We start from the raw sequence: 11,130 nt of genomic DNA, 5'->3' as shown, positions 1-11,130 counted from the left end.
AATTGACAACATCCAAGATAAGACTAAGACAAAAATAAACAAAAGTTAAAACCTTATATTTGAGAATTATTTGTCAATCAATGCGGTCCTACTTTAAGTCTCCACTAACCTCTACAAGGGTCATTCTTGACCAGGAATTCATCAAGTGCTGTCCAGCCTCCTCCCACCCGTACCATCAGGGTACTGCGCAGGATACGCACCATCCGCAACTGTTGGGAATCCCCAAACTACAGCAGAGACCAACAAAAAACATAACTGGTTTTAATAGTCTGGCATTTCTCACGGGCATTAACAACCATATAACCAACGTTTTCACTGGGTTCAGTTAAACACATGTTCCTTGTTACAATGACCGAAATACAATCAAAGCTTAAAGGTCACTCACCCTGTAGCGGTTGGCACTGATCTGCTCCACCTGGAACCTCTTGGGACAGTTGCACTGAGACACCTGTCGACTCACCTGAGGGAGATATGGGAGTCAGTCAGTCAGACAACTTTCATCAAACACAACTGTCTTTAGGATGTAATACGTTGAACTGCATGTTGTTACACCGTTGAAGATCATGGGCATGAAAACAACTCTGGGAGACATTTTACCTCCTCATTGATCTGCTCTGCATCCAACGTCCTCCTGTAGGGATCCCGGCTGGGATGGAGGGCACTCACAAACTCATAGTAGTCAATGAAGCCGTCCCCATTCATGTCAAAGATATTGGCCACTGCATTCATCTCCAGGGAGTTGGTGGGGAATTCTAAACAGGAAGGAGAAGGAATACAAAATGTTATAAACTGTAATATGTAGATTTGTTAATGTGGATTTGTTTAAAGTTTTAGACATTGAATCAGTGATGGGAGATGCTGACATTTCAATAACCTTTTAATAACAGACTGATCAAAGGTTTCTGCTGATTAAATAAGGCCATCGTTATCTCCAGGACATTAGTACCAAGTGGCAGTTTTATACATACATTTAATCAATAACGAATGGCCGTTGATATTGATTAAATGGATGTAGGGTTTGAGTGACAGATGCTGAGAGGCTGCGAGTGGGGATGAGGGCAGGGCTTACTGGATGCCAGAACGTTGTCGATTAACTCCTTCTTGCTGATTCGTCCATCCTGGTCCCTGTCGATGTTACGGAACACATCTAAGATCCGAGACTTGAGGTGGCTGATCCACTGCATGTAGCGCTTGCGCCAGACATTAAAGTCGAAATTTGCAAATTCCTCCATCTGTTTGTTGAAAATCAATCATATTAGTGAGAAATTACATTAACACTGTACAAAGAGTAATTTTGATCCAGATTTGAAGCTATTGAAAGGGAAACTCGGTAACACTTCCAATGAATACCCTCTTCATAACGCATTTTTACAATGTCTTATTAGCTAATGCACTTTAATACACCAATAGCTGCTCACAAACGTTTACAACTACATTCATAAAGCATGTATGGGAACGCAGCATACTGCTAGGTGGCGGTATGTTGTGCCAGTCACCTCTTGGAGTCTCTGCTCGTGCTGCTCTAGGCGGCCCTGTCTGGCCAGAGCCAGGAGCCAGAGTTTCTGCCAGTGGCTGACCAGCTGACACAGCTGAGGGTGTCTGAGGGTCCAGGTTCTCCAGGGGGAGAGGGACTACTGCAGGCTGGAGTTTCAGAGTGCTCCTCCTCTCTGGAGCAAACACAGGAAGATGGATACCTCAATTAGCTCAGTAGATACAAACTTCAACACGCATTTTACATTTAAAAAAACATATATTTTTTATCTCAATATCAAATAATTTCTGGCTAACAATGAAGTACCTTACTGTGGTCAAAAATAAAATAAAAATAGCAAAGAGCAATTTCTCAAGCAAGAATTTTGCAAGGACTGTCTGGGAGTGGTCTGATTGGGGGGAGGGGGGACTGAAAGCCTATAGGGAGGAGGTCAGAGACCTGGCCGTGTGGTGCCAGGACAACAACCTCTCCCTCAATGTGATCAAGACAAAGGAGATGATTGTGGACTACAGGAAAAAGAAGAGGACCGAGCACGCCCCCATTCTCATCGATGGGGCTGTAGTGGAGCAGGTTGAGAGCTTCAAGTTCCTTAGTGTCCACATGTCCACATCACCAACAAACTAACATGGTCCAAGCACACCAAGACAGTCGTGAAGAGGGCACGACAAAACCTATTCCCCCTAAGGAGACTGAAAAGATTTGCCATGGGTCCTCAGATCCTCAAAAGGTTCTACAGCTGCACCATCGAGAGCATCCTGACTGGTTGCATCACTGTCTGGTAGGTTTGTGTGCAGAAAAAAAAGGCCAAATGTAATTATGGCAACTGCTCGGCCTCCGACTGCAAGGCACTACAGAGGGTAGTGTGTACAGCCCAGTACATCACTGGGGCCAAGCTTCCTGCCATCCAGGACCTCTATATCAGGCGGTGCAGAGAGGCCATTTCACCAGCCACCCTAGTCATAGACTGTTCTCTCTGCTACCGCATGGCAAACGGTACCGGAGCTAGGTGGCTTCTAGGTCCAAGAGGCTTCTAAACAGCTTCTACCCCAAGCCATAAGACTCCTGAAAATCTAATCAAATGGCTACCCAGACTATATTTTACGCTGCTGCTACTCTCTGTTTATTATCTATGCATAGTCACTTTAATAACTCTACCTACATGTACATATTACCTCAATTACCTCAACTAACCAGTGCCCCCGCACATTGACTCGGTACCGGTACCCCCTGTATATAGCCTTGATACTGTTATTTTTACTGCTGCTCTTTAATTATTTGTTACTGTTATTTCATATAATGTTATATTGTCTTTTTTGTGATTTTTTTTGGTATTCTTTTTTAAAACTGCATTGTTGGTTAAGGGCTTGTAAGTAAGCATTTCATTCGGCGCATGTGACAAATAACATTTGTTTAGATTTGATTTGAAAACTAGCAGTTATTGGCAGAGAGGTTTGGAACTCTCTTTAGTCTTTTAAGTAATTTACCGCCTGGTGATGTCAATAGGCAGGCCAAAACTCAATCCCATCAAAATAGGCAGAACTTTCAGGTAGTCTTTTCAAACAGCTCTTACACTAAAAGGGCATTATCATCATTTTCACACTATTATTCCAACCTCATAGTGTGGAAATATAAAACACAGGAAAATTACGTGCATTGGGCCTTTAATGTAAAATCAGTCCATGTTTGACATAATCCCTCAAAAAATGTGCACGTCAACATTTTAAGATGGCTCAGCATAGTGCTGCAAGTAAAACAATTATTCAATATAATACAAAGTCCCTAAGCCAAGTGGTTGCTAACCCTTCACTTACTTGTCAGTGCCTTGCGGCACGGTGAAGCCTGCTGTTTGGGGATCAGCTTTCTGTTTGCAGGATTTTGTGGCATGTTCAACCTCTGGTAGTTTTCGGTTCAGCTCCTCCATGAATACCTGGAGGGAGGAATGGTGAGTTATTATTTGAGTCTTAACTAAAAATAATTTGAATCTCAAAAAAAATTTAAAACAGTATTTTGTGCACTAATACTCGCACTTGACTTTTTTCCCCCTAACTTTGCTGATAGCTACTTTATTGAGGGAAAATGTGCTTACTATGTCATATGTGGTTGTCTCACCTAGCTATCTTAAGATGAATGCACTAACTAACTGTATATCGCTCTGGATAAGAGTGTCTGCTAAATGACTAAAATGTCAAATGTAAATGTATTTGGTTATTGTATACTGTGTGAATTGGAACTGTTTAGCTGTGTTTGTTAGTTCTGTGCTCTGTATGGTTTGTAGTTCGTAGAGACTATATGGTATGGACTGTGAAACTCTGTGTTTATGTACTATACCATGTGTTGGACGATGAGTTCCTGGTTGTGTTCTATGCTCTCAGCCGGTGGCTCCTGGTCTCTGAGGTTGAGGGCCTCCTCGGCGGATGAGATCCAGTCCAGTAGGCGCTGCAGCTTCTCCCGCTCAGCCTCCAGAGCAGACAGGCTGGCCTGGATCCTCTGGCCCTGCTGCTGGGCCCACGTCTGCACCTGAATCAGAGAGAGAGAGGGAACACCAGCAAAAAGTCACACCTGGATTCTGTGTTGTCTACGGGGAATCAGCAAGACAAGTCACCTAACAGAAAATCACCACTAACTGACTAACTGCAGACTGACTGACTGCAGAATGACTGACAGGCTGTCTGGCTGGCTGACTCACTCATTCCCTTTGCACCGGCTAGCACAAAATCGGATGTTAGTGTTTTCTGGTGACTCCGCACAGGCTCATTTAAATACCTCATAGAAATAGGCTACACTGACACAACGTTTAAGTCATAGTCATTATATTTTTGTCCTACGTAATGTCCTAAGTAGGTAAGAGTGGACTCACCTCTTCGTAGCGGGTCTTGGTGACGCTGATCCAGGACTTGAGTGTGATGATGGAGTCTGGGTGACAGGAGGACAGGATTTCCTCACTCAGACACTGGATGCTCTCTAGCTCCATCTCCTGGGAGCGCAGGGAAGTGATTGACTCCTGGACACAAACACAGAACTCATTACACCCCCGTCTACTGGGTAATGCCATCAAAATATAAAACTATGAGTAAATACAAAATTATCTGCAGCTTGGTATCTTGAAAGTTAGTAAAAACTGAAAAGGCAACCACAAAACTGAAACTCCCTCCCTCCCTCCAGCCATCTGAGTCCATCTACCTCTTCACCGTGGCCTACAGTCATATTAGGCCTAAATGTCTACCTACCTCATGTTGTTTGCGGAAGGCCAGCAGAGCTTCCTCCTCCTCAGGGATGACCCCGTACCTCAGCACCCTCTCTGCCTCCGCCAGATGCTCCAGGAAGGAGTGAACCAACCTGTCAAACTTCTCAGCCTGACAGAGACACACATATGAAAAGACAATGAGATAAACCATCCTTCATAGAGAGACATAAGACATTATAAAGCCTCATGCATGTTTATAACAAGTCATAAATCATTATACCTGCAGGCTTTAAGTAAAGTGTTTAGAAAGGATATACTTTATTGTCCAAAAGGGGGAAATTGTCTTGGACAATCTCTGGGGGCTCATCCGAGATGTGGACTTTGATATACCCGTCCATACTATACAATTACATACCATAACAATGAAGATAAGTCAAAATGTGATCGTAAAATGTGAATAAGACAGTATGGTGAGTTACCTGTTGAAGGGCTGCCTCCAGCCTGGCCTGCTTGGAGACGGACAGTTTACACACTTCCTCCCAGCGTCCCTCCAATTCGTCCATCTGCTCCTGCAACCAATGGGCATCGGCAGTGCTGCTCCTGGTCAGGTCCCTCACCGAGCGCTTCAGGGTCCTAATGCACCCGGCTCGCTTCCCCAACTCCTTCTGGAACACCTGAGAAACAAGAGAGTCCAAGATAATGTCAGCTTGAGAGGAATTTCATACCCTGTATTGCTGTCATACAGCTTACAGGTGACGCCTCAAGAAAGGTATTTTTATGGTGTCCATAGGAAAGCCTCAATATCTTATCGAATCACATACACAGAATGTATAAAAAATGACCTTGTGCTTGTCGATCAGATTGTTGACCATGTCTTTTTCCCCACCGACAGGTACGTCTTCTGCCAGCTGTGGCTCTGCTCTGTACAACCAGTCATTCAAGGCTTGAAGGGCATCTGTGAATCTGCCTGAAAACAGCAGCGCCTCCTCCAGTTTGTGTTGCCTGAGGAAAATTCAATTGGATCATATACTCTGTCAAAGTTGGCCAACCATGTTGCCCAAATTGATTCCGGTCACAATCCACTCCCTATCCCTACTCTTGGCTTTGATGTTTGCAGATCCCTTCAATGTTTGCAGATCTGTAAGGTGGAAGCAAAATTATGGATGGTCCACAACTATTTGGATTGAACCTATCCTATCCCTTCAGATCTACAGATATCAAAGGCCTAGGGGAAGGGGTTGGGAGCGAATTGGGACCAGTGTTTTAAATACTTTCAGGTGTGTGGAAATGCTATTTCCCTCATCAGTGCATTGTGTCCCTCACCTTTCCATGGATTTGCCACTGATGGTATCCCATGAGTCCCGGAGCTCATAGAGTAGGTTCTCCAGGTGCTGTCTGTCCTGGGCGCTCTGAGATCTCTCATGGAGGCCCCGCCCACTCTTTAGAGTGGCCTCGTACATGGGTCGCTTCGAGCGCAGAAGCTTCTGGAAGTCCTAGGAGCATATATAGTAATTACAGTAATTAAAGGGATAGTTCAGTGAAATATGTAATTTTTGCTGAACTATCCCTTTGACAAAAACAATGGATTTAAAATATACATTCCAAGCTAGAACAATATTGACAAGAACTACAATTATTTATATAATTTCTTTAGGCCTACCTTCTGTTCGGTAAGCTGCAGTTTAATTTCCTCGTGGTCCACAGCGATCTCTTTATGTGTGTCCAGCGTCTGCTCCACCTCAGTCATCCAGTCCACTAGGAGGCGCCAAGATTCACTGAACTGAAATATTAGAGGATAGCACATGCTTGTTATCATGAGAGCTCTTCTAAGTTGGACTATTGAAACTGAGGCATTAAGACTGTTTGGAGGGTTATTATGAGTTAATAGATAGATGATGTTGAGAAATTGATCATATGGGGTGGAAAATACAGAATAATAATTACCAAAAAACATATATTTCAGAGAATATCTGATGGTTCTGTATCTATACCTGTTTTGCGTTCTTCTTGACGTCCTCTAGTGTTCGGCCCCTCTCTGTGGTGCGCTGGTGGAGTTTCCTGTAGCGGTCCTGTACGGTCATGACCAAGTTGTGAACCACGTCACAGTCCTCCTTCCTGCTTAGCTCGGTCAGCCTGGAGCCTGCACTCTCCACCACCGTCTTCTTCTCACCATAACAGTTCACCTCACTCACCAGAGTCTGAGGGGGGAAATGATTTATCATATACACACAAACATAATTCGCACATGCACACACATACGCACAAACACATACTCTCACACACAAAGACACACAAACGCAAACTGACATGCATGCTAATACACACAAACACACACACACACACAGGCACACACACACACACACACACACACACAGAAACCCACCCGGTGGTCTTGAAGCTGGCCACAGACCGTGTCCAGGATGAAGCTGGGGGCAGGCAGGACTCCTATGGCCTCCTCACATTTGGCCATCCTGGTCAGCAGCTCCTGGACATTACTGTGGAACTCCTTCGCCAGGCTCAACCCTTCGGTTAGCTTAGCCTAGGAACAAAACCGATACCACACTTTTACTCAGGTTGTTCACAAACATACTGTAGTTAATCATCATGTTCTTAGGCCCCTCATTGGTGTCACTTAGCCTGGTCCCAGATCTGGGTTGTGTTCAATAGGCACCATACGGAAGAAAACTGACTGAAAAAGGTCCAATAAGAAATGCTCATTTTCATTTCTGTAGCTAAAACATTGTTGCATGCCCTAATCAACACAACCCTGTATGTAATGTTAACAATGGCCAGAGGAGTTGGCTAAAGCACATAGATCTGGGAGCAGGCTAGGTCTCACTCTCACCTTGCGGTCCTGTACTTTCCCATAGACATTAGCCCACTTCTGCTCCAGGATACAGAGGCTGTGTTCAGTGCTGGAGCCCCGGGTCACGTTGCTGCTCTCCAGCATCCTGCGGATGGCGTTCCTCACGTCTGTGTAGGCATGGAGCTTGGAGTCCATCTCATTACACAGCTCCTGGGGCAGTACAGAGAGGGAAGAGGGGGCGTTTAAAAGAGACACTAATGTGTCCGAGTTTGGCGTAGGCCTAGTGGTTTACACAGCGGACTCTGGACCACTTCCCCCTGCAATGGGGGATTGAACCCTGCTCTGCATCCACTATGTCCACTTATATACAGTACCTGTCAAAAGTTTGGACCCACCTAGTCATTCCAGGGTTTTTCTTTCTTTTTACTATTTTCTACATTGTAGAATAATAGTGAAGACATCAAAACTATGAAATAACACACATAGAATCATGTAGTAACCAAAAAAGTGTTAAACAATCAAAATATATTTTATATTTGAGATTCTTCAAATAGCCACCCTTTGCCTTGATGACAGCTTTGCACACTCTTGGCATTCTCTCAACCAGCTTCATGAGGTAGTCACCTGGAATGCATTTCAATTAACAAGTGTGCCTTCTTAAAAGTTAATATGTGGAATTTCTTCTTAATGCATTTGAGCCAATCAGTTGTGTTGTGACAAGATAGGGGGGTATACAGAATATAGCCCTATTTGGAAAAAGACCAAGTCCGTTATTATGGCAAGAACAGCTCAAATAAGCAAAGAGAAACGACAGTCCATCATTACTTTAAGACATGAAGGTTCAAGTAACAGACACATCTCAACATCAACTGTTCAGTGGAGACTGTATGAATCAGGCCTTCATGGTCGAATTGCTAAAGGACACCAATAAAAAGAAGAGACTTGCTTGGGCCATGAAACACGAGTAATGGACATTAGACCGGTGGAAATTTGTCAACATTTTGGAGATTTGTGGTTCCAACCGCTGTGTCTTTGTGAGACGCGGTGTGGGTGAACGGATGATCTCTGCATGTGTATTTCCCACCGTAAAACATGGAGGAGGAGGTGTTATGGTGTGGGGGTGCTTTGCTTTGCTGGTGACACTGTCTGTGATTTATTTAGAATTCAAGGCACACTTAACCAGCATGGCTACCACAGCATTCTGCAGCGATACGCCATCCCATCTGATTTGGGCTTAGTGGGACTATCATTTGTTTTTCAACAGGACAATAACCCAACACACCTCCAGGCTGTGTACGGGCTATTTGACCAAGAAGGAGCGTGATGGAGCGCTGCATCAGATGACCTGGCCTCCACAATCCCCCAACCTCAACCCAATTGAGATGGTTTGGGATGAGTCTGATGGCAGAGTGAAGGAAAAGCAGCCAACAAGTGCTCAGCATATGTGGGAACTCCTTCAAGAATGTTGGAAAAGCATTCCAGGTGAAGCTGGTTGAGAACATGTCAAGAGTGTGCAAAGCAGTCATCAAGGCAAAGGGTGGCTATTTGAAGAACCTCAAATGTAAAATATATTTTGATTTGTTTAACACTTTTTTGGTTACTACATAATTTCATATGTGTTATTTCATAGTTTTGATGTCTTCACTATTATTCTACAATGTAATAAATAGTAGAAATATGGAAAAACCCTTGAATGAGTAGGTGTGTCCAAACTTTTGACTGGTAGTGCAAGTCTCCCACTTTCCTTTCAAACTGAGAGTAAAAAAAGGTTGGTGACTAACTATTATTCTTTACGTATGCAGTCAAATGTCCATCTACTCACCAGTTACCGTCCACCATAACTGCGTAGCACAGCAGAGTAATAACCTATTGACATATTGTCATCTGTTTGAAAATCGGTTGATATGAGGCAGCAATAAATATGACACTGTTATACTCTATTGATAACAACATTTAATATGCTCTCGGAGCCATCGGCATCATTCCCTTCTGTCTCTCCAGTGTAGGAGCTCTACAGCACAGTGGCATTGTGACCTTGAACAAAGAGGATGAGGGTATTTTGGGACAGGCACTGAGCACTAGCACCCAGCCCTCTCTCAGGACCCTCTGGGGAGTGCCAGTGTTGTAGTACTCAAGTCCAGTTTAGTGACTTGACTACAGCACCAGGCACAGCACACAGACACTGTGCTGTCAGCTCAAGTGGAAGATAATATTTTGGGACGGGCACTGGGCTCTAGCACCCTCTCCTCTCCTGTCTCCAGGACCCTTGGGGAAGTGCACAACACACTGACACTCTGTACTGTCAGCTCTGTAACACACTGAGAGTGGTGTGAGACTGGTGGAGTGGTCCTGATGCTCTCCAGAAGGCATCTGTCACTGAGACTAGTCCCAGGGAGGATAGTAAGAGAGAACACTATGTCAAACTGCCTAAGCTCATTAGAACCTAAGGGGATTGACAGCCATCCTCAGCCCCAATAAGGCTCCTAGCTGCCTGGCTGCCTGGGAGGGAGAACATTGGACAGTGTGAGAGAAATAATGAATCACTAAGCCTGCATCCGTCGCATTGCCTGAGAGATGGCAGACAATAACATTTAGTTGAAGCTCTTGGAACTGCACTGCTAATACGATGAAAGCATACCTTGGGCCAGGTTTACCCTGAATGGGATTCACTGTGACTTTTTCCACCAGATTTTAAAGGTGTCTTCACCAGCACTAACCACTGCTTTTTGCAATGTCTGGATACTTACTGATATCTAGTGGTAAAGTGGTTTGCGTGCATATGTATTCACTCCCTTTGCTATGAAGCCCCTAAATAAGATCTGGTGCAACCAATTACCTTCAGAAGTCACATAATTAGTTAAATAAAGTCCACCTGTGTTGCATGATCTGTCACATGATCTCAGTATGTATACACCTGTTCTGAAAGGCCCAGAGTCTGCAACACCACTAAGCAAGGGGCACCTCCAAGCAAGCAGCACCATGAAGACCAAGGAGCTCTCCAAACAGGTCAGGGACAAAGTTGTGGAGAAGTACAGATCAGGGTAGGATTATAAAAAAATATCTGAAACTTTGAACATCCCACGGAGCACCATTAAATCCATTATAAAAAAATGGAAAGAATATGGCACCACAACAAACCGGCCAAGAGAGGGCCACCCACCAAAACTCACGGACCAGGCAAGGAGGGCATTAATCAGAGAGGCAATAAAGAGATGACCCTGAAGGAGCTGCAAAGCTCCACAGCGGAGATTGGACTATCTGTCCATAGGACCACTTTAAGCCGTATAGAGCTGGGCTTTACAGAAGAGTGGCCAGAAAAAAGCCATTGCTTAAAGAAAAAAATAAGCAAACACGTTTGGTGTTCGCCAAAAGGCATGTGGGAGACTCCCCAAACAAATGGAAGAAGGTACTCTGGTCAGATTAGACTAAAATTGAGCTTTTTGGCCATCAAGGAAAACGCTATGTCTGGCGCAAACCCAACACCTCTCATCACCCCAAGAACACCATCCCCACAGTGAAGCATGGTGGTGGCAGCATCATGCTGTGGGGATGTTTTTCATCGGCAGGGACTGGGAAACTGGTCAGAATTGAAAGAATGATGGATGGCGCTAAATAGGCTATAGTGCAAAATAATTACAATTAGTATTA

At 44.4% G+C, this 11,130-nt stretch overlaps 1 protein-coding gene across 5 annotated transcripts in view; it reads right to left on the bottom strand.

Annotated features, from left to right (window-relative positions):
• Window positions 1-1,142: 1,142 nt before the first annotated feature.
• The window catches only part of macf1b (microtubule actin crosslinking factor 1b), a 41,337-nt gene continuing 31,349 nt past the window's right edge, over window positions 1,143-11,130 (bottom strand). For 4 of the 5 annotated variants that reach the window (XM_045207915.1, XM_045207911.1, XM_045207912.1 and 1 more), the window contains 13 exons: window positions 7,522-7,692; window positions 7,060-7,215; window positions 6,668-6,874; window positions 6,337-6,456; window positions 6,000-6,169; window positions 5,519-5,678; window positions 5,156-5,350; window positions 4,720-4,845; window positions 4,350-4,493; window positions 3,821-4,009; window positions 3,304-3,419; window positions 1,497-1,667; window positions 1,143-1,232 (listed from right to left, as the gene is read on the bottom strand). In XM_045207915.1, the coding sequence (XP_045063850.1) occupies window positions 1,523-1,667; window positions 3,304-3,419; window positions 3,821-4,009; window positions 4,350-4,493; window positions 4,720-4,845; window positions 5,156-5,350; window positions 5,519-5,678; window positions 6,000-6,169; window positions 6,337-6,456; window positions 6,668-6,874; window positions 7,060-7,215; window positions 7,522-7,692 (1,899 nt within the window). In that variant the 3' untranslated portion in view covers window positions 1,143-1,232; window positions 1,497-1,522. The remainder of the gene's footprint in view (window positions 1,233-1,496; window positions 1,668-3,303; window positions 3,420-3,820; window positions 4,010-4,349; window positions 4,494-4,719; window positions 4,846-5,155; window positions 5,351-5,518; window positions 5,679-5,999; window positions 6,170-6,336; window positions 6,457-6,667; window positions 6,875-7,059; window positions 7,216-7,521; window positions 7,693-11,130) is intronic. The other variant, XM_045207914.1, reaches the window with a different exon arrangement.

The sequence above is a fragment of the Coregonus clupeaformis genome, chromosome 26, assembly GCF_020615455.1.
Source record: "Coregonus clupeaformis isolate EN_2021a chromosome 26, ASM2061545v1, whole genome shotgun sequence".
NCBI classification, from domain to species: domain Eukaryota; kingdom Metazoa; phylum Chordata; class Actinopteri; order Salmoniformes; family Salmonidae; genus Coregonus; species Coregonus clupeaformis.
This window is presented reverse-complemented; position numbering and strand designations above follow the sequence as displayed.